Source organism: Gopherus evgoodei, chromosome 9 (assembly GCF_007399415.2).
Source record: "Gopherus evgoodei ecotype Sinaloan lineage chromosome 9, rGopEvg1_v1.p, whole genome shotgun sequence".
NCBI lineage: Eukaryota > Metazoa > Chordata > Testudines > Testudinidae > Gopherus > Gopherus evgoodei.
The window spans coordinates 35502818-35529169 of NC_044330.1; the positions used below are offsets into that span (position 1 = coordinate 35502818).

The following is a 26352-nucleotide window of genomic DNA, read 5'->3' on the forward strand; positions in this document are numbered from 1 at the left end:
ACAACTCATCTGAAAAGACAGTTTGAAGCTCATGTACATCATGGAGCTGCCTGCCCACACGACCCAGCAAGGATTTTTCCAACACACAAGGGTTGGGGTATAAGACTAGCGGGGCGCAAAATGGCTCTAGCCACCTCCCTGCTCATAACATCAGTGAATACCTAAAGAACACTTAACTAATGAGAGTGGTCCCAGGTTGAAAGGAAACCTAGCCTGTGAACTAACGATTGCCTGCAGCAGCTGGTATGGTAAGAATGACGTTTGCTTCAAACCTTATTTAGCTTGGTAAAGTTTAGGAATTACCTTGCAATTTTCTCTTTTTATTTCTTTTGTAAACAATTCTAATGTCTATGCCATACTAATTATAAAAACTTAAAATCTACCTGTCTGCAGTTAATAAAACCTTCTTTTATTACTTTATCTAAGCCAGTGTGTTTGATTCAAGTGTCTGGGGAATCTCTACTGTAAAAGTTAACAGCTTACAAGCAGCCAGTAGGGGGAAGCAGAAGCCTCACGTATACAGTAACCTGAACTTTTGAACTCTTTTCTTCTGCCTCAAAGCAGAGAAAACTTGCTTCAAGCCAGTTTTTATGGAACAGAACCGCGAGGTTTGACACTTACCAATCAAGTGTTAACACGCAAGGATCTTTGTCTAAAAGTATATAAAAGGCTTGTGAAATTTGTATGGAATTGGGTTTTTGTACTAAAGTACAAGGCTCTCCTTTTTTCTGCAGAATAAAGCATCTTTTCCTTATCCCTGTCAGGCGGTTATTGGTTCTCAGCTAGGCAGACCTGATATTTCGGTAACAGTTTCTGGCAACCCCAGACGGGACTCTCCTAGCTCAGACATCGGACTCTGGATGGCTGCGGTGAACTAGGAGTGGCGCCACTGGGGTGTTTAGCCCCTCTTCCTCGCTTCACCGCAGCCCCCGGGGTTCATGCTCCGATAAGTTGAGCCCATATAGGATAAAGAAACGCTATCTGGTTCTGTTCTGTTTAACCAGTTACTGTTGTTTTTCTGCTCTGTATACATTTGGGCATTAGGTGTGTGGGCGGAACTGAACCTCTTGTTCGTAATTCCTCAGGGTGGAAGCCATTGCGTGCGATGAAGCTCTGAGGTCGAATTGAGATCCTTCTGTCCCGTTCCCTGTAGCGGTCAGTGTAATAGAAGTGGAAAATCCTGGTTTAGACCATAATTCCCTCTGCTCTCTGTGTAATTCTTTGTTTGAGTGTCAGAAGACAGATGGGTAGGTCTCTGGGTGAACCCTCTAAAGATAGCCCTTTATCTGGTGTTCAGAAAGGAATGTCAAAGAGGAACCGTTTATTCTTGTCTTCTGGACTCTGGAGCTGCTCTCTCCACTGTTGTTATCAAGCCGAAGAAGGGCAGACCTCTGTTTTTTGTCTTTCAGATAATCAGAGAAAACTGATGCCAGCTGAACAGCACTCAACATACCATGCATTTACTGGCACAATAGGAATTATGTTTTGTGTTCTATGTTCTGTCTTGTGGTGTTTGTCTCGTGGCCAGAATTGTGGTGTTCAGTGTTTTCATGGGATGGTCTGGTTTGGAATCAGGCAGAGGGGTTGGCTTGGAATGCAGATGCTTGTTTTGTTCAACTTGGAATACAAGTGTTTGGATAAAATCAGGAAAATGTGATATACTAAAGTTTACCACATTTGCTTAAGCAAGAAAAAGAAACTTCATTGGCCAAATCTTTTAATTGAAAAAAATTGTTATTAAAATTTGCATACCAATAGTCTTTGGAAGCAAGGACAAGAAAAGTTAACCCACTCCCCATATTGTACATGGGATCCTTCTGACTACCTCAGATTTCTAGCCAGAGGGCTAGGGATGGTGGGAAGCTATTGGACTAGAGGTTTATTAAGTGAACTCCTCAAAGTGGGTGTGCTTGTCCTGGCTTGTTGCTTCAAAGCTCTGTAATAAAGTTATTTTAGTGGAAGGGTATATGTGGCTTACATTAAATAATAAGACAAATGTACTGTGTAATGGCGATGTTTATGTGTTCTCTGTTGAGAAAAAAAAGTGTATCAGTAAAGAGTGGAAGTTTCCTTTGTAGGTTAAAAGAAGCCAAGAAGGGAAGAAGGAAAAAGAACAGAATGAATTAACTGGAAAAAAAAAATCTTTAGCCTGAGCATACTAGCTAAGGACACTGCTCACAGCTAAGACTTGGCTGACAGTCAAGAAAAGGAGGGGGCTTGAATGTGCCCAAATAGCTATGAGATCTGCAAAACTGCCAGGCACTAATGAAATGTGTTAGGTTTCTTTTCTCACAGGTAAAGAAGCGCTACCCAAAGACCTAGCAACCTTGCCACTCCTTGGAACCAGGAGACTGGATCTATGTAAAGGTCCACCAACGAAAGATTGCTTTGGCTCCATGCTGAAAAGGCCCTTATTATGTCCTGCTGACTACCAACACCGCTGTGAAATGCCAAAGACTGACTGCCTGGACCCATGATTCTCACTGAAAAAAAGACCTCTCCACCTCGGGAGGATTCTCCTACTGATGATTAGCCTATTTTTCCTTCTGTGCCTTCTGGAAAGCAGGGAAAAAGGACAAGGTGAAGTGCTAGTAACCTCTCCCTTGTCCATTAATAGACCTACGGTGCCTCTGAATTTTTCTAGAAGAATCAAAACGATTACAGGGTGATGTGCTGGTAACCTCTCCCCTGTAGGATGCTGAACCACAACTGTTTCAGGGAAGGAGGAACACTCACTCCACTGAAATTGCCAAAGTCCAAGAATTCCTGACTAGAAAGGATATTAAGAACTGATCCTGGTGAAGAAACAAAGAATTATATGCTGGCAGGAAGAAATTTGTGGGACCCATGCTTGGGAATGTGGTATTGATTGGATTTTGGGGTTTGTTCTACAGGCTGCGCCCTGTGTTCTGGATAAATCCTTCAGCATGTATTACTCTCCCTAATTGGATTTTAAATGACAGGTACCAAAGGCACCTTGTTGCCCCTGCCATCTCCCCCATTACTCTGTAATACACCCCCTCCTAGGCTATTACTGTTAATGCCTTTTGAAAATATCGAGGATAGTTAAATAACAGATGTAATACAGTACACCATCAAGGAAAGATGGCATTGAATATCACTAAGGCTGGGAAGGCATTGCAGTGGGATTAGTATGTTTAGAAATTCAGGATTTTCTGAATGACCGGCTGATGGCCATTTCTGAGTGATCTTGAGCACCAGACTTAGCCCTCTGCCCTTACAGACACATCAGGAGTACCATCTGATCTGTGGTCATGGAGACCTATTTAGACACTTTCTGAGTGGAAGTGTGGACATTCACAGTGCTCCTTACAAGCATTTGGACCAGTTAGGGGGGTGTGAGCTCCCACATACCAAATCCTGACGGGTCCGTGGGGAGGAGGATTGTGGGACTGGATTATTCACCGTGACATCTGGGAAATCAGAACACCTGGTATACCTAACTAATTTATAGTCAGTGCCCCTAGAATAATACCTGACATTTTGGATAGGAATAGGGAGTCAATGAACATTTTGGCTGTTAGAACCCCTACAGCTTCAGTGTATCCATAAACTAAAGCCAGGGGAAGTTGTCACTGTTCATGATAACGTTTGCTGGGAGGGTAGAGGACAAGGAACTATCCTGACAGGACACTTACTTTTTCAAGCTAATAATAACTGTGTGTATGTTAAAACCACCATATTGCAAGATATACATTTTAATCTCATTACCACTGCAGGCAATCATATTGTTTATTGGCCTGCAGATAGAATTTTGCAAGTAACCCTAAGTTTCCAGATACCCTTTAACTGGACCAACTTTGTATCTGATTGATTCAAAATTTGCTTTTGTCGTTACCAGAGGTTCAAAAAATCTCTGAAATACAAGGCCAAATTCACATGCTTCAAAACATGTATCAAGTTGAAAAGTATGCCTTTCATATAGCTTATAGAGAGAGTCTATTTTATGTACTAAGTATGTATTTTGCTTTATAACTAAAACTGTACAACAACCTCACCATATTATTGCTATGGAAATGTTACTGCTTGTATTATTGTTAGTTAGCGTAGGATTATGTTGTTGTTGTAAAAGACATAATAATAGTAATATCTTTCATGTCCATGCTAATCATGCATTATCATTACATCCAATCAAAACCCCTAAGGTTGAAACATCTAACGTAGAATCTGAAATCCATGGCTTAATGCAAACAGAGGTTTGAAAATATCTGTTGTACTAGAAGTACAAAAGGGGGGGAGTGTAGAAGTAGAGAAAGAACTGACAGGGATTTGTATGGGATCTCAATGTATGACAGTTTTTGTTAGCCAACGTTAAGCTAGCTGTAACCCTAATAACGGGAGATTTGTAGAAGCAAGGACTGTGTGAGGCGAGTGAAAAACAACTGTGTGAGAAATTGTTTTGACCTTGTGTAGATAATGTGTAGATACACTAGCATCTCTTAAGTGAGAAAAACAAGATATCAGGATGACCTATGTATAAACAAAATGCTGCTGTTTTCCATGCTGTGTCTCTTGATCACACCTTTAGTTTTCAGGACCTTTTCCCAGACCTTGGGTCATGGTTTACTGGCCTCTTCCGTACAATTGTTAAATGGATTATTTTCAGTCTGTTTTTCCTATGTATTGTTTGGGCAGTAATGTGCAAAATGTCTGTGTAATACTGTAACCAAAGGCTCTGCTGTCTGTAAGAAAACCCAGTACCTGTCTCTTCAGCTTGATCGTAAATTACGTAACGGGCCTGACAATCTGGCCCAGATTGTCATGTCCAAAAGGGGTAGGGGGAGCTGTAAAAGTTACTGGTAGCCCCCCTTAATAGCTTACAAGCAGGCAATAGGGGGAAGCAGAAGCCTCACGTATACAGTAACCTGAACTTTTGAAGTCTTTTTTTCCTTCTGCCTCAAAGCAGAGAAAACTTGCTTCAAACAAGTTTTTACTGAACAGATAACAGAACCCTGAGGTTTGACACTACCAATCAACTGTTAACATGCAAGGGTCTTTGTCTAAAAGTGTATAAAAGGCTTGTGAAATTTGTATGGAATAGGGTCTTTGTACCAAAGAATAAAGCATCTTTTCCTTATCCCTGTCAGGCTGTTATTGGCTTTCAGCTAGGCAGACCCAATATTTCAGTAACACTACTCAGGTCAACAGGACTGGTGCCTATTTATTACCCACAGTTGGAATGAAAGACTAATTATGAGCTTGTACTGTCCAGTGGGGCTACTGAACAGTACAAGAGAAGGCTGGGCCTGAGGGATATGTGGGTGTTGCCTTATATGTGTTTTGTGGAGGCTGGGCATAGATTCATGTACTCAGTTGGGAGTGATTCTGTATGCTGGTGGTGTGAATGAGCAGACCCTGGAAGGGTTTGCTGTTCACTAGCAAAGGCTGGAGAGCTAAGGGGACATAGCAGTCCCTGGGGAATGTCACACTAACTTATGTGGTGCATCTACTAACAAAAGTCCATGTCTTCATAAAATTTTAAATGAATGTCTAGGTTTGGCAATGTTCAGACTATGCAGATGTAATGTTTAGTGCTTTACAATGCCCAGGTCTGCCCTACAGACTTATATCAGTACAACTCTGTTGCTGGGCAAAGTAGGTACGACAACCTCACCGCCGGTGTAGACAGTGCTATGTCATCGGGAGAGCTTCTCCCATTGACATAGCTCCCGTCTCTTGTGAAGGTGGATTAACTATGCCAACAGGAGAAGCTATCCTGTTGGCACAGCAGCAGCATCACTAAAGTGTGGCAGCTGTGCCGCCACAGTGCTGTACGTGAAGACAAGTCCAAAAAGTCTTCCATAAGGTATAGTGCCTTCTTTAAAAATTGAGTTCTTTTCAGCCACAAAGTAACACTCATTTTTAAATCACAATGAAAGACTGACTTTAGTCAGAAATTTACAGTAAACCCAAAAGGGATTTCTGGTTACAGAAAAACACAACAAAATTAGTTTTCTATCAAAACTAACAGAAAGTGTTAGCTTAGCTTACCATCTTTTCTTTTCATATTTTTCCTGTAGAAACTCCTTAACTTTCTGTGGATCTCTGAAGTCTGGAATTGCTGATGATCGATCATCAAATAATCCTAGCCAAATCTGTTTACATACCTTATTTGAAGGGAATAATGGAGGAGGGAAAGGGAAAGAGAGAGAAATCAGTATTAAAATAACTTTCAAGTTCAAATTTATATTTTCATTCTAAATTTACAACCATAGATAGAATGCATAAATTTTTTGAATATCCATTCTTACCATGTTTATTTGCAAAGGATTTGTCTGACACTATTTGATATTTCAGCCAAGTGTGAGTGTATAATGCACTGTTTAGGTGTTGCAAGGCTATTGATCTCAGCAAGGCAAACAGAAATCCTAGTCTCTTATTTAACAGGCACAAACAGAAAGTACTTGATTTTGAAAGTACTCCCAATGATGTAACACATCTAAATGCCATTTTTCTCTTTAGCAAATACTCCTCCCTGAAGTCTACACATTCAAACCACAGACAAAATTCTGTCCTGCTTCTCTGTTCAGTTTATAGTGACTTGTAAAGTTTGGAAGACCCCCAACTCATTAATTATATTTGTGTGCATTTGTTTTTAAAAGTCTTTGAGCTTTTAACATTTACCAATATACAGTGCTTTGTATTTAGCTGAACAAAACAAATTCCTGTCTAATATATGAGGAGCTTATGGAACAGCAAGGTTTCCTAGAAAAAATTAACATACGGTGTTTAAAAATACCAAAGATTTCACACGTAAACAGAAGTGTCTCAAACTGGTCTTGTTCCTTCAATGGTACAAATTAATAAAGTCAAGGAGAGAATGAAGACTCCCTCAGCCTTTATTGCCAGTAGTTTTTATAACTCAGCAAAAAACAGAATTAGCAGCTGAATACTTTGCATTAATTACTTTGTACTCAGCAAAAGAGGAACGAATAGAAAAGTAACCCAGCAAGGGTGAGGGCAGAGAGACAAGTTATCTTGCTTGATTAAAGGTTTTTGGTTTGGGTTTTTTTAAAACCCCACAGTTCCTCAAATAGGGTTAGAGCATATCCTTCTGCCAACAATTTAGAGTCCCCCAGTGACAGAGAGCAAGTTCATTCCCCATCTCAAAGTTTCTAAAGTATATTTTTAAAAAGTCAAATCTTAAAAAAATATACACAAATAAGTTAGTGGGAATATACATTTCTACTGCCACGTATTACATATTTTCAACAAAAGCCTCACATTATCAGATAAACTCTGAGTACAATGATGCAATGACAGATTATTCCTGGGACCACATTCTATTTTAATCATAAGGTTAAAAAAGGATTGTCAAACTTAGTGCTTTACCTCTAAGCACTCATTCTAAACTACACGAACACACATACATATAGTAATTTGCACCCCAAAAAAACCTCAAAGGTCTTTATAAATTTGAGTTATATAACCTAAAAAAGTTCATAAAGGTCACTTCATCCATTACTGAAATAAAGCCAATGAAGTGAAAGGTGGCAACTCTTTGATAATAGTACAAGAAATGGATAACTTATTTAATTAAAGCTGCCCAGGAAATACAGGTGGGAAGAAAGTGATTACTAAAGCTGGAATTTAGCCAAGACAAAGGAGTAAATATTCCTACAAAAAGTGCAACTGGAATCTTTAATGGCCACAAATCTCTTCTGGAACACACTGACAGCACAGTGCACTGGCATAATAGATTAACAGGGTCATGTTCCACTTTCTGAATCATAAGCACTGCTTCCTATATCATAGCTGAGTGCCAGTTTAATACATTCTGTCGGACTTTCAGTTTGGCTTTAAGTACATTTATCCACGGTAAAAGGACTGATTCAGGTCAGCGGTGTCCAACCTTTTCAGTCTGAGTTTGGAAGATATTTCAGGAAGGTCGAGGGGGCACTAGAAGTACTTTTGGGAAGATTCTGTACTCTTTGCATCACTCAGGTTGTTTAAAGAAAACAAAAGCCATCCCAGAAATCCCTTGCTAGGGATTCCCTTCACGTGGAGTTCCCAGAAGGCAAAGCAAGCACATGCCAGGGGTCTACACTAGCATTACTACTTTGTCGCTATAGCTATGCCAGTATACCCTAGCAGCAAAGTACTACTCATGTGAACTGCGCTGGTATCAGCAAAACTATTGTTTTGCCTGTACAGCTTATTCCATTCACTAACTACATAAATACACGCTGGCTTTAAATGCAAAACATGTTTTGCTAAATTTTCTTCTGCATCTAGCACATTTTATGGTAGTTTTATTGCGCTAATAAACAAGTTTAAAATGCTGGTTTTGTGCATTAATTGATTTCCAATTTTTATTCAAATACGGCTTCAGACAAACATCAGTTGGTATGTCTAACTATAATCTTAAATGAATCTAGATTAGATCAATTTACAGTCTCTGCAGTAATTACTGCTGATGTGCACACAACCATCCTTCTGTCAGTGGTGGGCGTCCTCACCAGGAACACTTCCACCAACTGAAGAGGGGCAGCATAGGGGCTGGGAGCCAGGGCTCTCTGCTCTGCACAGCTCCCCACTGGAAGCGGGGATGGTGGGAAAGCTGCCTGCTGCTTCTCAATTCCCTGCTGCCAGCCTATGGTGACCAGACAGCAAGTATGAAAAATCGGAACAGGGGGAGGGGGTAATAGGAACCTATATAAGAAAAAGACCCAAAAATCGGGACTGTCCCTATAAAATCAGGACATCTGATCACCCTATGCCAGTCACTAAGGGCTTCTCGCCTCCAGCAGGGAGATCCACGACTAGAGTCCAGTCAGCTGCTGTGGTCCCCAGCAGGAAGCTGAGGGGGCAGCCGAATGCCCAGCTGGGAGCCTAGGGGGCAGCCCAGCTTGGAGCAGGCTTTCCTGTCACTTTCACAGCTCTAGGAGCCATGAAATTGACAAGACAGCCAACAGAGGATATAAGCAAGGCAGTGTCTACACTGACATCACCCTACCCACACCAAAATCACTCCACCTCTGTGAGTGATGTTGGGCTTATGTCATGTCAGTGTAGTAGGGCACTTACATCAGCAGGAGCAAGGCTGTACACTGTGTACACTGACAAAGTTAGGTCAACATAAGCTGCCTTATGTTGACCTAACTGTGTACTGTAGAGCAGGGCAGAGTTTCACAAGTATTTTTTAACCTTCAAGAATTAAACTTGCAGTAGATTTCTTGGAAGTAGACTAATTTATTTTTATTGTTCAAATACACCTAAACACAAAAGCAGTAACTTGACTAAAGTTTCTATGATTTACTCTATCCCTTTTTAAATTAAACGCATGTTATAAGGGCTAGCTTTGACAGAATCCATGCCTCACTTCCAGGCATCACTCATACGTTTTACCTCTTCACTGCTTCCAGCAACACACAAACTGTGAGTATTAAGCACAATTTGGGGAGGGACGGAGGACACACATAGCTCCACTGTTATGCACATAATCAATTTGTTTCCCTTTTGTTAGGGTAAATACAGGCATTGTTTGGGTTAAGCATTGCAGCTTTATTTCACTATTCCCAAACTTCAGGGAGGCAAATTAAGTTTATCACTAAGGTTACATTAACAAAAAGAATGGATACAGCAGAGATGATACTCACATGACGACATTTGTATCAACTATTAATGAAAGGATTACATATTACAGCTAAAAGTCAAACTGGGCCGTCGGCTACACTGGCGCTTTACAGCGCTGCAACTTTCTCACTCAGGGGTGTGAAAAAACACCCCCCTGAACGCAGCAAGTTACAGCGCTGTAAAGCGCCAGTGTAAACAGTGTCCCAGCGCTCTGAGCATGGCGCCCAGTGTTGTAAGCTAATCCCTCAGGGAGGTGGAGTACCAGCAGCGCTGGGAGAGCTCTCCCAGCGCTGGCGCCGCAACCACTCACTTTGGAGTTTCGAGTGTAGCCAAGCCCTATAACAAAAGCCCTTTGAAGAGTTGTGTGTTAAAGCTTATGCAAGGCAAACCTTAAAGGGCATAGACTATGTCTGCATTAAGTATCATAGACTCAGACTCTAGGACTGGAAGGGACCTCGAGAGGTCATCGAGTCCAGTCCCCTGCCCTCATGGCAGGACCAAATACTGTCTAGACCATCCCTGATAGACATTTATCTAACCTACTCTTAAATATCTCCAGAAATGGAGATTCCACAACTTCCCCAGGCAATCTATTCCAGTGTTTAACTACCCTGACAGTTAGGAACTTTTTCCTAATGTCCAACCTAAATCTCCCTTGCTGCAGTTTAAGCCCATTGCTTCTTGTTCTATCATTGGAGGCTAAGATGAACAAGTTTTCTCCCTCCTCCTGATGACACCCTTTTAGATACCTGAAAACTGCTATCATGTCCCCTCTCAGTCTTCTCTTTTCCAAACTAAACAAACCCAGTTCCTTCAGCCTTCCTTCATAGGTCATGTTCTCAAGACCTTTAATCATTCTTCTTGCTCTTCTCTGGACCCTCTCCAATTTCTCCACATCTTTCTTGAAATGCGGTGCCCAGAACTGGACACAATACTCCAGTTGAGGCCTAACCAGCGCAGAGTAAAGCGGAAGAATGACTTCTCGTGTCTTGTTTACAACACACCTGTTAATGCATCCTACGGTCTCAGATGTTTCTTATTCTAAAAAGTGATGCATGTGCCAAATTTAACTCAATTACATTCAAATTGCATGTTGCATGTATCTGATACGCTGTAGAGCGGTGGTGATCATTTAGTATTTGTGTCATGATAGCACCGAGATGCTCCATTGAAGAACATACTGTTGAGGCTGTTCACTGACATGGACCCAGTCCTGAAAATTTCAGAATCTAAAAAAAAGTTTGCTTCAAACCTTCGATTGTAATCTACAGTACAACCATGAAATTCTTCCTTGTCATAAACAAATACTTAAGGGTTAATGTCTCTTTTACCTGTAAAAGGTTACAAGCAGTGAACCTGGACCACCTGACCAGAGGACCAATCAGAAGAAAAGATACTTTCAAATCTCGGTGGAGGGAAGTCTTTGTTTTCTGTTGTTTGTCTGTCTGTTGTTCTCTCTGAGTTCTGAGAGGGTAACCAGACGTACCTACAGCCTCTCTAATTTTCTATTCAAATAGTAAGTACCAGTAAAAGGCGGTTTAGTCTTTTTGATTGTTTTCTTTATTTGCACGTGTGTTTTGCTGGAATGATTTTAATGTGTATTTGTGCTGGGGGGAAGGCTCCTCTCTAGAGTCTATAAGCTGAAAGACCCTGTAACATTTTCCATCTAAATTACAGAGACAACTTACTTTTTTTTCTCTCTTTATAAAAGTTTTTTCTTTTTAAGACCCAATTGATTTTTTCCCCTTGTTGAGGCTCAAGGGAATTGAGTCTGTACTCACCAGGGAATTGGTGGGAGACAGGGAGAGAGAAGGGAGGGTGGGGGAAGGTGGAATCCCTCTATTTTAGATTCACGGACCTTGAATCTGTGTTACCTCTTGGGGAGGGGAAAAGAGGAGGGGGAAAGGTGCATTCCTCTCTGTTTTAAGATTCAAGGAGTTTGAATCACAGTGATCTTCCAGGGTAACCCAAGGAGGGAAAGCCTGGGATAGGCAACGGTGGGGGAAAAGGGTTTACTTTCCTTGTGTAAGATCCAGGGGGTCTGGGTCTTGGGGTCCTCTGAGAATGTTTTGGGAGGACCAGAGTATACCAGGCATTGCAAGTCCTGGTTGGTGGCAGCACTACAAGATCTAAGCTGGTAATTAAGCTTAGGGGGATTCATGCTGGTACCCCATCTTTTGGACACTAAGGTTCAGAGTGGGGGTTATACCCTGACATTCCTGTAGTCCTTTTAGAATAGCAATGATAGACACACATCTGGTGCATTTTTAAAAACTGAAAAGTTATGTAATGTAAGAGCAGGCACAGCACATAAGGGATTAATTACATGGAGAAAAAAAAAACAGTGCCACAATGAAAATAGAAAAAAAAGTTTTAAAATAGCAGAGACTAGGAAATGCTGGTAAATCAGAAATCACAAAAACATTTAAAAACAGATATAGTACTTGTTTTTAGTGTTCTAGTTTAAGAGTCAAAATATCCAAATAATGAAAACACTGATTTGAAATTTTAACATAATTTACTCAAACTGTAACCTAGCTGGAACATATAAACTTTAGACTTGCTAAACATTTTGGTGACTAAACCTTTTAACTGCTGCCTCGCTGGTAAGTGGGCCATGAGATAATGCACCCAAAGAGACACTTACAGGATCTGAAAGCTATTAGGAAAAATTCTTAAGTGAACAATCAGATACAATAGTGTATGCCGGGGATTCTCAAACCTTCTTTGCTGAGAGAGACTTTCTTTGACAGTACCTAGGGCCACGATGTCCCCACATCGCCCCCACCCGCTTCCAATCATTCATACTATGCCACCCTTACTTCTGTACTGCTTTGCTGGCGGTGCAGCCTTCAGAGCCGGGCATGCAGGCTGCAGCCACCACTCTCTGACCACCTCGCTTTGGTGGCAGCATAGAAATAAGCATGACAATACTGTGACGACCCAAAAGGGGGTTGCAAGCCTATTGTAGGGGGAAGACCCCCAGTTTGACAAATGCTTGTGTATGCTAAAGGGAACATGGTCAGCAGAGATCACTTGCATTGGGAATCAACCACACAAATTCCAGGCCTAAAATGGTACGTAAGTCTCATCAGGACCAGCCTTAACTGACTTGCAAACATGAAAGACTACACTGTAGTTCAAGCTTTGACCTCACTGATAATTCCCAGTCATTCACCAGGATAAATGAAAAAGTTTCCTTTAATTAGCCATTGTCCCTTCAGCTATGATATTAAGTGTACCAAAAGATAGAAAAATGCTAGAGATTCTATTTTGAATATTAGGTCTGGTCCATAGTTGTGTTATCTGATCGTTCCCTACTGCACATATACCAATGCTTTGAGCTGGATTTAGCATCGTATTATGGAAATTATTCCACAATTTAAAAAGAATTGGTAGGCTGACTCAATTAAAGCTCCCAATTCTAATATATTTCTCAAACTCCCATGGAAGAGACAATTCTTCATTCCTTCACCTTTATATCCTTCTAACACATAGAAATAACCCATCTCATCATGTAGTCAAACTACACAAACATCTCTTTTAATCTACCCTCATAAAACCTATTCAACCCCCTAATTACTGCTGTAGCTCTCTGGAATCCTTCCAGTTTATCACTGTCTTCTTGACCACAAGAGAAAAATATGTATACAGGTAGAGAGAGAAATGAAGACCATTATCTGCTCCTCAGCTGCCAAACTGTAAAAGGGGGATACTACTACTTTCTCTCTCACACTCCATCTTGTTTAGTTAGATTGCAAGATCTTCAGGGCAGAGACTATCTCATGCTTCGGGAAACACTCCTACAGCAGGGCACAGCAGACAAATGGACTTAACTACCTGTAGTTTCAGCTTTTATTTTGAAAGGAGTGTGTCTCCTGCTGTTTTGGCTTTGGAGAAAGCCTTGAAAATGCTACTAGAGTGGAACTGATGCAGTAGCATCTGCCCAATTTCAGAGAGCCCAAAATGATAGTTTTTAGGTGTCAAGTAACCCATTAATTTCATCTGAATTAGGCAGCACAGACATCAAGGATGATACTTTAAATGCAAATGCTTAACTTTTTCACTCAAAATCATGCATGAAAGGAGAGCATGTATGTTATAAACATCTATTCCAGCATTTTCCAAAATGGGGGCACAAAGCAGTGGGGGAAATATATAAAGTAAGGCTAGGCCTACACACAAACTTTCACAATTATGTCTGCCAGGAGTACGTAGGGGTGTGATCCCAACATAGCTGTGCTGGGCAAGAGCCCCTGTAGAGATGCCATTATTTTGTTTATGTACATAAACAATTTGCAAAGCAAAAAACTAGAGATGACAACACAACAAAACTATGTTTCAAACCAGAATACTCATGGCAGGAAAAATTTGGAAATAGTTTCCTTGCATAAGTAAGTTATAACTGTTTAATAACTAATTTTGACATCAGAAGTGCTGAATTACTAATCGCAGTAGAGTAAAAAGAATTGTATGCTTCCAGTAATAATGACATCTGAAAGTACGTTTTCTATAAAGTCAGGTTGAGTCAATAGTTAAACCTGTAACTTGCTTTCTACTGCAGTGTTATGAAAACTCGATCTCTCAAAATCCTTTCCCCCTGAAGTAGTTTCTCGAACATGGAGGGGAGTTAAGGGAGGTGAGAAGACTTCTGTTTAATTGGACAAGTAACTTGAGATTTGCAATTTAAAGATTGTCTACACCCAGTTTTTTCCAACAATTTAAAATCAGCAGAATAAACTCAACTGTCTAATCAGGGCCAACCCTTAGTGTGGACAGTTATACTGGCATCAGAGTGTTTAATCAGCATAACTTGTTTTGACTGTTAGTTAAATCAATGCAAAAACCAAAAGCTACTCCCACACATTTTTTGCACCAATGTAAGCATATTGGTTTAAAATTGGTAACTATTGGTCCCAAAAAACTGTGCAGACAAATTCTGAATGTAGACCAGTCCCTGGGGCAGAGGGGGTTTGATTATTTAAAGATTTGACTTCTAAAACATCAAAGATAGTTCAGTGTAGCAGCCCAGGTTTTATTTATCATTCCTGGACAAATGCTCTTCAAGGGTTCCAGTATTTAGGAACTTCACCACAACTCTTCAGCCTTTCCTGAAGAGACCTAAACTTTCATTTAATAATAAATAATAATAATAATAATAAGCAGCAGCCCTTCTCTTTTTGAAAAGGTTTTCAAAATGCAAACCAACGCAGCGGGTTTGTGTCATGGAAATTTCTTTAAACAAAGAACAAAAACAATAGAAGAGTCTCTCAACCAGAGACAGTTACACTTCTGCCTGTCAAACCACTTGCATCCTCAGTTGTTAGCCATACATATTAGGAAAAGGGTTCTCAAACTGGGGGTTGCGAGGTTATGTGGGGGTTGCAAATGCATACACAAAACAGAGCAACTGCTATCAAATATCATTTAAAATCTAACATTTCAGAAAATAACCCGCTTTTCCGTCACAATGTAGTGTATTTACTTCAAATAGTATTGTAAACATAAATGCAGCAATCGTTCGTAAAATTTTTTTTTTATATATATATATTTTACCACCACTTTAAGGAAATTGGACTCTGGGGATTATAGTTGTGTGTCATCTTGAGACTAAAAAGATAGGATTGAGACAACATCAGAGAGCTTAATTGTTCAGCAGCTGAAGAGTTGCATTAAACCGCAGACCAATCAAAACACTGAGATCAGCAAAAAGGGATTTATAATTTAACAGATACACAGCAGGGACAAACTGAGGGAGGGCTTGTGGGTGCTATAGCCACCCTAAAATTTACCATAGGTCCTCTCACTCCATAACCACTCCTGCAAAGTTCAAATGTTACACAGAATAAGGATGCCATGGTATGGCACTGCCATCCTTACTTCTGTAATTTGCAGTGCTGCTGGCAGCAGCACTGTCTTCAGAGCTGGGCGCCAAGCTAGCAGCCACTGCTCTCCAGCTGCCCAGCTCTAAAGGCAGCACCACTGCCAGCAGCAGCACAGAAGAGTGGCATTGGGGCACGAAGTCTGCTGTGGGAGAAAAAAGCGATATTGACAATTTTTATTCAGCCGTCCCCTCCCAGTATTAAACAGTAATTATTTTATTTAAAAAAAAAAAAAAAAAAAAAAAAAACTTTTCTGCTTATAGCAATTTGATAAAAAATGTATTTTAGTCTTAATTTAAATGCAGTGAGAAAAAGGTAAATTCATTTTCAGAGTTATAAATGTAGCATTTAAAATAATGTTCAATATAAAATGTTTTTAACTGGGGGGGGGGGGGAATCACACTCAGAAGCTTGCTGTCTGAAAGGGATCACAATACAAAAAAATTTGAGAGCCACTATACTAGGGGAAGGTGGCAAAGAAACATCAGCAGAAAACAACAACATATATTAGATGGTTAATAAGTAATTGATATCAATATTTTCCAGAGCAATTTTTCTTCCTCTCTTCCCTCTCCCTCAAAAAAGTTTAAGTATCAAAATAATTCAACCGGACAAAAGAAAGTTTGATTTGGAAATGCTGCCACAGTGCCTCATGGGAGTTGTAATTAGGATGCCTTACGTACCCCATTCTCTTCTACAGGCAGGGCCCTGGTCAGACTATATTTCCTAAGGTGCGCCAAGGGCCTCCTCCGTTCAAGACAGGAAACAGTATATCATGGTAGATTTAATTCAGCCAGGGAAACTGACCTATAAAGAATGAGGCACGGTGGCAACATAAACCTCCAAAGTCATCCCCTCCCCTCCTGGCCCCGAAAGCAGACACTTTCCACAAAAAAAAAAAAAAAAAAAAAAAAAAAAAAAAACCTCATTTAGTCAAGAAGCCAGTTTTCCATCAAAAGTAATTTCAACATAAAAATTTTGACCTGCCCCAATAACTATAGTATCCCAATGATTTGAATTGGTAGCTACTTATTTACAACTAAACCCACAAAAGATTTATGACTTTGTTTTAATTTTAGTTAAACGTGGAAGTTACAAGCTCTTCCACCTATATCAGGTATACCTATACCTTTTAACTTCAGCAATTGCAAAAAGAATAGAATGACATCAAGGTCATTCAGAGGCTACCTTCACAGAAGGCATAACTTCCACCACCTATGCCAGTGACTGAGTGACTCATGACTTTCATAAGGCCTCTAGCAAAACTGGCAGAGTTATCTTAATAATGGCTGTTTCAAACATTGTAGTCAGCTCTTGAAAAGCAGTCTTCATATGTTTCACAGAGACCCTTAAAACCAGATAAGGCTTGAAATTAGTGCTACAGACTCAGAACAAACTATAGTAACACAGAGGTCAAATTCATAATATAAGAGCAAAAGGCATCCAATAAATTAGAGAAAAAAGCATTTCCCCCCACAACATGTGCATAATTTATGGATTGTACGGGAAAGAGGAAGAAGTGAAAAATATTATTAGTTCATGTGGAATGTGACTAACACATGACACGTTCCCCAAATTTAGTTGAACCTTAGTAACTTCTGCCCAAACCAGTGATCCACCTAGTCCAGTATTCTATTCTACAGTAGCTAGTGATGAGAACTTTCAGAGGAAGATGCAGAACCCTTTCCCTCTCCATAGAATAGATTATTGTATAACAACCTGTCAACTGGGAAATATTCTTCCAAATCATAAGGTACGGGATGCCCAATTCCTTTGACATCATGAAGCACCTGTGCTTGCTATTGTAATTATGAAAAGTCAGGAGTCAAAATGAATGACCTTTGAGCTCTAGAAGAATTTCTGTAGTCCTAGTCATTTGATAAAGTTTGAACATCAGAGCATGACTATTCTAGTAATTTATAAACTATATGAAAGAATGCTTGATAGGTCTCAATAGCACTCTGTAGGAATTTTTTTTAGTGTGAAATGGAGAAAAGCAAGTGTGTACTTTGATAGTCTTTGGACTTCCTGTGTCATGCCACCAAATGTGGGATTAAGTTTTTTAAAGTACATACTAAATTTGTTAATAATAAAGATGGAGAACGAAAGCCACCAGAAGCATAAATGGAGGATGTTACATACATATTTCTATATGCGGATGGTTACATGCTTGTTGCATGCACTCAGAGATTCTCTAGTTCACTAATAAGTTGTGGGTTTTTTTGTTTTGTTTTTGGGGGGTGGGAGGGAGGACAAAACCAAAACAAAACCACCACCATACTCCAAGGTGGTAATAGAGAGCACACACTAGTCCCTAAGTGTTAAGATCACTTTGTCTAAAAAGTATGAGCATGTTGACACCGATTCCTTTCGTGCCATACTTCCCATCAATTAACAGAACAAAAGAGGGTGCTTGGAATGAGTGAAGAAAAGGTGGTATATAAAAAGAGGTCTTATAAAAATTCTAATACACTGTGCTTCTTAACGTATTTGTTTCAGTCAGTGATAGCGAATCTTGGTTATGCAGCAATAAGTAGTCTATTCAATATAATGCCCTACGAAAGCTGAAAGTTTAAATTGTAAGAATATACTCAGTTCTCCCATTGGGTACTTAATCTAGTCCTTTACAGTGCATAAATAATTATTTCTTAGGCTGTCTCTACACTGGCAGAGCATTTTTGCCAAGAGTTTGGTTGCTGATAATAAAAGCACAAAGAAAATCTCTGGTGTGTGTTCACATTGTCTTCCACTGGCAGCATAGTATGTTCACACCTGCGGTACTCGCATCAGCAATGATGGCAGTGTACTGGGAGTAGTTATCCCACATTGCAGCTCTCCCCCTTTTGCCGCTAGGTCTTGTGGGAAGGTGGAGGGGCATCATGGGTCAGGGCTCAATGCGCCATGATGCACTGCTTTCTGTCCCAGCATTCCATGTGCTTCCATCTTCAGTTCATGGCATTTTTCCAAAGTCCCTTGTTTCCTGCTTGCCCCACCACACGAATGGATCCCACACACTTCACAAATAGCAGTGGAGTTATTCTTGACATTACCAAGGCAATGGCAGTCACACTTGCTGGACACTGTATCTGACATGGAAAGCAGCAACTTTAGATTGCTTTTGGCATTCACCGAGGAGCTGAACACAGTGGAATATCACTTTTGGGCTTGGGAAACTAACACAGAGTGGTTGGATCATATCATTATGCAGGTCTGGGATGACGAACAGCAGCTGCAGAACTTTCAGATGTGGAACTTTCCTTGAACTGTGTGCTGAACTTGCCCCAGCCCTGTGGTGCAAGGACACCCAAATGAGAGCTGCCCTCTTGGTGAAGAAGTGTGTGGAAATTGCAGTGTGGAAACTGGCAATTCCAGACTGCTACCAGTCAGTTGCGAACCAGTATGGAGTAGGGAGGTTGACTATTGGGGCTATGTTAATGCAAGCATGCAAGGCCATTAAATCGTATCCTACAGCGAAAGATCGTGACTCTTGACAAAATGCATGAAATTGTGGATGGCTTTGCAGCAATGGGATTCCCTAACTGTGGAGGGGCAATGGAATATGCCTGCCAACAACTACCAGGCACATCTTGAGTGACTTAAATTTTTATAATGTGCCAGTGAAAATGCACCCAATTGTTTCACATCTAAGTCACAAGTTAAGATGGATTACTCGTGGATTTGGCCTTTTCAAAGAGCTGAACAAGGCTATCATAAATCACTAGACATTGTTACAGGTCAGGCATTTCTTTTAAAAACAATATATTTTTGGTTGACAAAATTGAGAAGAATCATTGTTCAGCCACAAAGGACAATAAGAGAAAGTGCCAAAAAGACAGATTTAAGTATCTACTTGCCCTGATTTCCAGTAAACAGGCAGAACTGGCAAAGTTTTTTGGAATGGAGTGTTTAAAATTAGATGTCTAAAACCTTTGACATCCAATGTCTAATCAACTTTGTTAAAAAAAGAGTCCTGTATAGCAACAGCACTGACAAGAAACTGTTCAATTTCTCCTACAACATGAAATTATTTCTTCTTTCAAGATGTACATAAACTGTGCTACTTTGTGCAGCAAATTAGGCCAATAATTAAGCTTTTCAATGGGGTACTCCAATTTGCTCAGACAGATTCTGGACTACTTTATATCTCAAGAGGACAACAGAAAACAAAATGCTTATTTAACAAATTAAGTATATTTTAATTGTACAATTTTTTTTGTTTTTTTTATAAAAAACACTAAAGCACTATCCAAGAGATGCTCTGTAATCAACATTTATACTTCAGCTAAGTTTACTTAACTTTGACTAAAAAAAGACATCTACTCTTGTTGATCCTTCACTGCTAAGGACAAGCTACTGTGTCTCTAAGGCAACCTGAAACTAATTTACCCAGTGAGGCCCTCTGGTTTCTGGAGGAGCTTTAACTTAAAGGACGCATTTTGAACAGGGAACAATAAAATCAGTACAGTGATCACTGTATTTGTTTTGATATTAAATTCAAACTGCTTATGTTGTCTCATTCAATTTTCAATGTACTGAAGATTTTTGTATTGATAACAATACAAATGCAATACAAAAGCAATTAAATCAGGGAGTGGAGTTTGATGGTTTTGGCACCTTAAAAGGGAGTTTAGTATTATGGGAGAAACATATTAGCTGTATATTTCCGATATAGTTATCCTTATGTAGTAAAAGAGCACCTATTTGCACCTCTTAGCCACTGTTGCAAACTTTGGAAAAAACACTCAAAGTGTGAGCAGAATATAGACCAATGAAAAGTTTTCTTGGCAATCTTAGTATTTTAAATGAAACTCAGATTCTAGAACATAATGCTGTGAACAAGAGGGTGGTATCTGTAGCAAACTCCATGATCACGGTTTTACATTGTGATCAGAACATTCAGGGCCCCAGCTACATCCCCTGCACCAACACAAAGCTACAATATTTTATAACATATTCAAGCCGTGACCTGAAGATTTGTGAAACTGCAAGACTATTCTGATTTAATATTTGATTTTAAGCAGTTAAGAGCCAAACAATTTCATAGACTAATAACGTCAGAGTTTGTTCAAGTCTGTCTAGAAATGATTGCCAGTCAAACTCTTCAGCAAGTGCTCTGTATCACTACTAAAAAAGCTTTTTAAAAGCTTTTCCTACTTCCATTCTTAAAGCTGAACCTGATTGTCATTAAAGAACAACCTATTTCATGCTTATATTTTGTTATAAAGGATGATCATTTTTAGGGCTGTCAATCAGTTAACTCATGCAATTAACTCAAAAAATTAATCATAATCACAGGTTTAATTGCACTGTTAACCAATAATAGAATACCAACTGAAATTTATTATAAATATGTTTGGATGTTTTTCTACATCAAATATATTGATTTCAATTACAACTCAGAATACAAAGTGTATAGTGCTCACTTTATATTATTTATTACAAACATTTGCACTGTAAAGTGAAACTGAATAGTATTTTTCAGTTCGTCTCATACCGTAGTACAATCTCTTCATCAAAGTGCAACTTACAAATGTAATTTTTTTTTAAAACATAACTGCACTCAAAACAAAGTAAAACTTTAGAGCCTACAAGCTTCATGCATACCTACATGCTTCCATGCTGATGACTTGTTAAAAAAATGTGTTAATTAAATTTGTGACTGAACTCCTTGAGGGAGAACTGTACGCCCCCTGCTCTGTTCTACCCGCATTCTGCCATATATTTCATATTACAGCAGTCACAGATGATGACCCAGCACATGTTGTTCATTTTAAAGACACCTTCTGCAGATTTAACAAAACGCATGGGAGGTACCAATGTGAGATTTCTAAATACAGCTACAGCACATCAAGGTTTAAGAATCTGAAGTACCTTCCAAAATCTGAGAGGGATAAGAGGTGGAACATGCTGTCAGAAGTCTTAAAAGAGAAAGATTACAGTGCAGAAACTATAGAACCTGAACCACCAAAAATGAAAGTCAACCTTCTGCTGGTGGCATCTGACTCATGATGATGAAAATGAACATGTGTCAGTCCACACTGCATTGGATCATTATTAAGCAGAACCAGTCATCAGCATGGAAGCATGTCTTCTGGAATGGTGGCCAAAGCATAAAGGGACACATGAATGTTTAGCATATCTGGAACATAAATACCTTGCAACACTGGCTACAAAAGTGTCAGGTGACATTGTAAATAAGAAGCAGACAGCATTATCTCCAGGAAATATAAATAAACTTGTTTATTTTTGAGTGCAGTTATGCAACCAAAAACCCCTACATTTGTAAACTGCACTTTCACATTAGAGATTACAGTACTTGTGAGGTGAACTGAAAAATACTATTTTTTATCCTTTTTATAGTGCATATGTTTGTAATAAATGTAAAGTGAGCACTACACACTTTGCATTCTGTGCTGTAATTGAAATCAATATATTCGAAAATGCAGAAAAAACATCCAAAAATATAACAGAAAATCATTTGACATTTAACAGTGAGATTAATCAGTTTTTTTAATCTTGCGATTAATCAATTAATTTTGTTTGACAGCCCTAATCATTTTAAGTGACTTGCCTTGTCAACATTCTCTTGAAGCATAAGTAAGTAGCCTCTAATCCAGTAGCCTCCAACCTTTTTTTAAAAACAAATGCACGCACGAGATTGCTGCAGGTGTAGCAGGGGGTTGGGGTTTGGGAGGGGGTGCTGGCTCTGGACTTGAGTCAAGGGGTTCAAAGTGAGGAAGGGGGATTGCTCCGGCCTGAGCCTGGGGCAGAAGAGTGGGCTGCAGAAGGGGGCTCTGGGCTGAGCTTGGGGCAGGGGGATGGGGTGCTGGCTCTGGGAGGAGGGGGTCAGGACTGGTGCAAGGGGTCAGGGTGCAGAAGGGGGCTGAGAAGGGCTCAGGGTGCAGGCTTCTGCCAGGTGGCTCCCGGTTGGCGGCGCAGGAAGGCTAAGGCAGGCTTCCTGCCTGCCCCTGCCCCTGCCCCACGCCACTCCTGGAAGGGAGCCAATGCACCCCTGTGCCCTGCCTCCCTGGGGGTGGGTGGCTCCATATGCTGTCCCTATGCAGGCACCGCCCCCGGAGTTCCCACTGGCCACAGTATGCCGTTCCTGGCCAATAGAAGCTGCAGCAGCGCCTGCAGGAAGGAGCAGCATACAGCAACCACTGACTCTCCCCTGGGTCCACAGGTTGCTTCCAGGAGTGGCATGGGGCCGGAGCAGGCAGGGAGCCTGCCTTAGCAACAGTCCTGCTGTACCACCAGCTGGAGACTGCGATCAATTGAGAGAGTCTTCAGGATCGACCAGACAATTGCGTTCAACCAGTTCGTGACCTCTGCTCTAATCCATAATGCTGTAATACACCTTTACCCCAATATAAACACAAATTTGAATACAACGCAGGAAAGCAATGGTCCGGGGGCGGGGGGGGCTGTGCATTCCGGGGATCAAAGCAAGTTTGATGTAACGCGGTTTCACCTATAACGTGGTAAGATTTTTTGGCTCCTGAGGACAGCGTTATATCGGGATAGAGGTATACTTCCACTGTGGCTTCCGATAAGTTCTCTGCCCCCTTTCCTTCTGCTACCCTTCCTCCCCTCAAAGGCTTCAGGAACTAATTTTACTGACCTGTTTTCATTGATTTTTTGTAATGTGAACTAGAGATATAACAGCATGCAACAGATTTATTCTGTTTAAGATTCTTTGTCTTCAGACACTCGTGATGCCTTCAGTCTCCATGGATGGAACTTACTGGGCATGAAAATAAGAGTGCATACTGAATCTCAGAAACACACAGCAGAAGGTATCAGGAGTTGCAGTGTAACAGACTGACATACTTCAAGTACCTGACTAGACTTTCTCCAAGCCAAGGGAGGGAAATGGACACCTAAAAAGAAGGGTAAAAGGTGCTAGCTGTATGAACTCAGGTCTCTCCTGGTTAGTGACTAGTGCATTAAATTGATCAAAATCACACTGTTTTCCCATGGTAACTGAAAGAAGTTCTCTTTTTAAAAAATGTCCATTCAGAAGATTGAATTCTTCAGTCTGCAGCACTCATATGTTCTCTATAGAAATTCTTAAAATCAAGTATTGGAACACATTAAGTCATTCACCAAACATGAGGTATTCTACAATAAATAAGCACTTACTTCATTTCCATGTTTCTGCAGAAATTCTATTTCCTGTTGCGTGAATGTGGTCATGGAGATAGATTTAACCCTGTGGGGTGGATTTAAACCTCGCCTAAAGAAGTAAAACAAATGTTTGTCAGTATTCTGAAAAATCAAAATGTAATACCACTTCTATATTTCCAATAAGCTACAAAAAAAAATAAATTAAAATATGGTTTTAAGAGCTGGCCTTGGGAAGATATGCAGTGAAACTACAACCAACCAATCTAATGAACCATGAATGGTACCGTGTATTAAATATTAAACTGATAAGAGCAGATATAACTTAAATATTTTTACCTCAAAAGGTCCAACAGACACAGACAAGGTTTTCATTTGGAGGCCAAAAGACCAAAAAACATCAAGACACTTGATCATGGCCTTGGATAGCCCAAGCGACTTACACTTGATCTTACTACACACAAACTACACTAAAGGAATGTTGAGCCTGCAAAGTTAATACCCAAAAGTTTGCTTGTACAGCCTTAACTTTGCCTCTTTGTTGATTATGATAGGGTTTTTTTACACAACTTTTTTCTTACAGTCCAAGTCTCCCTCCTTCAGCGCTTCACCCAATCTCAGTGAGTTGTCCCCATCCTCTTTCCCCTCCAACCTGGCTTCTTCTCGCAGTCCTTGCCCAGTCTCAGTTCTCCCCCCTCCTTGACAGAACTTGCTCTTTTGTCAGATCTTTGACCTTTCCCCAACCCTACCACTAGTCCTCAGTCCCAGTCATTTTGCCTAGTTAATTTCAGTTTCTATCCCCATTTGACAGTCTCCCCGCCCACCCGGCCTTTGCTCCGATTTAGTCCACCCTCCATCCCTATGTCTGGTTATATCCCCTCTGCATTCAAATCCAGGCAGCTTCTTCCTTCACACTGCCTATGCACCAGTGGGGGAAATATGAGATCACAAGAGAGGCACCCTACTTTCAAATCCGGTGCTCAGATGAAGATCCAGCACAGCTACAATGGAAAGCCTCATTGACCCCCAAACTAAAACATACTCAGTGCCAACAGAATCTTCTGAGAATTTAGCTGCTAAAATTAATCTACATTGAGCACATGTAAACCACAATTTTTCAAAGGCTTACAATCTGGCCAAATTTGAGCAGATTTTCAATAAAACAGCGAATGGCACATTCCTGACAAAGGCTACACCCCTCTCCTACCAATTTTCAAATCCCTGCACGAGGCATGGGTGCACTAGAGCTGCTGAAAGATACCATCACCAGAAATTTTTAACATAAAGTTACACTTTCCCCCTAACTTTGTTCTCCAAAATGGCTGAAATTTCAGAAAGAGAACAGCCTTAGACAGTCACCAGACATGGAAAATTTCAGCCCAAACAGTTAAACACCGCCATAGTTACAAAAAATTGAAAACAGGATCTTATAATGGGAAGCGTCAGGCAACCTTAGTAACAGACGTGCTACAAACCCTGCCAGTAATATTACAGAGATCATGTTTTAAAAGTGTTATGGTTTTACAAATAGGGAATAATCATTTCAACTGGAGCCTTCTAATTTAATGCATACACTGGATATGCAAGTGTTAAAATGCCTTTTGCTTTAGCTACGCTGCACTCTTGCATACTATGCAATAATTTACGTTAATACAGAGACCGATCTAGAAATGATGCTGCACAACAGTTCAGTGTGAAGCTCTGAATAAGGTTTTGGTTTCTACGGTAGCTGATCACCTGAAACAAGGTTTTGTCAGCATTAGTCTAGTGTTTTTTCTGTTGGAGTTCTGGCTGCAAAAGGACACCAGCCCCACTGAGGAAGTGATTCAGAGGTAAGGAGCGTAATACTAGCTTCTAAGTACACTTTGAGTAGCTACTCTTAGGAGCTTCTGGCCCCTTTTGTTCAACTTTATTAACTATGCAACAGTCTTGAAGGACCTGACCTAAGATATGAGATGTCAATCCAGCTTGAGGGATAAATTGTGTTTTGCCTGAAGGAGTCATTAGATTTATTTGGGGAGGGGGTGCAGTTGGAGAGGTTTTGGGTGGAATGGAAGTTACTCAGGGGTTTTGGTTTTTTATATTATATATTTGTGCTTGTAGTCATTCCCAGTTTGGGGATAGATGGAAAAAAATAAATAGAACATTTAACATATTAGCCAAGATGTAGATATGTCAGTATTATTAGTTTGGTATAAAGAGAGAGATGCCTGCAAAAAATCCTAAGAATTTACCAATGTGGGGCAATTTCTACTAATACAGGTTAGCTAATAAGAGTGTTATTATTTGTTTTTGGTATTTAAAACTGGTGTTCACAAACCCTGGCACAGGCTCCTTTTATGTTTAAAAAAAAAAAAAAATCAAGTAACCCCAGCTAAGTATTAGACGGTCAACTCAATAATAGTTCCCCTTATAAAGAAAAATCTTATTTCCTTTTGACCACACTGGAAAAAAGATGATTGATAAAAAGCAAACAATTCAGTGGATGAAAACAAACAATCAAATATTCCAAAAGAATTCTTTTCCCGTTAGACCTCTCTCCTGTAAGGACGTGATTTCACTTGAGCAATTTGGGGTTGAGATGCCTAATTTATTAAGAAGCTTAACTACAGATTTGGGAGGCATCCACATTTCAAAATGCCTGCTGGTTCTATTTTGCTGTAAAACATCAATGTGAATCTTACCAAGAGAATAAACAATTTACAGTTTAATTCCATAGCCAATTACATCAAACTCAAAATATATCTAC

General features: G+C 40.1%; 1 protein-coding gene across 6 annotated transcripts in view; it reads right to left on the reverse strand.

The window, feature by feature from the left end:
• The window catches only part of AGFG1 (ArfGAP with FG repeats 1), an 85982-nt gene that overhangs the window by 30940 nt on the left and 28690 nt on the right, over nucleotides 1-26352 (reverse strand). For all 6 annotated transcript variants that reach the window (XM_030574904.1, XM_030574908.1, XM_030574906.1 and 3 more), the window contains exons 2-3: nucleotides 23622-23715; nucleotides 6013-6128 (exon numbers count right to left, since the gene is read on the reverse strand). In XM_030574904.1, coding sequence (XP_030430764.1) covers nucleotides 6013-6128; nucleotides 23622-23715 — 210 coding nt within the window. The remainder of the gene's footprint in view (nucleotides 1-6012; nucleotides 6129-23621; nucleotides 23716-26352) is intronic.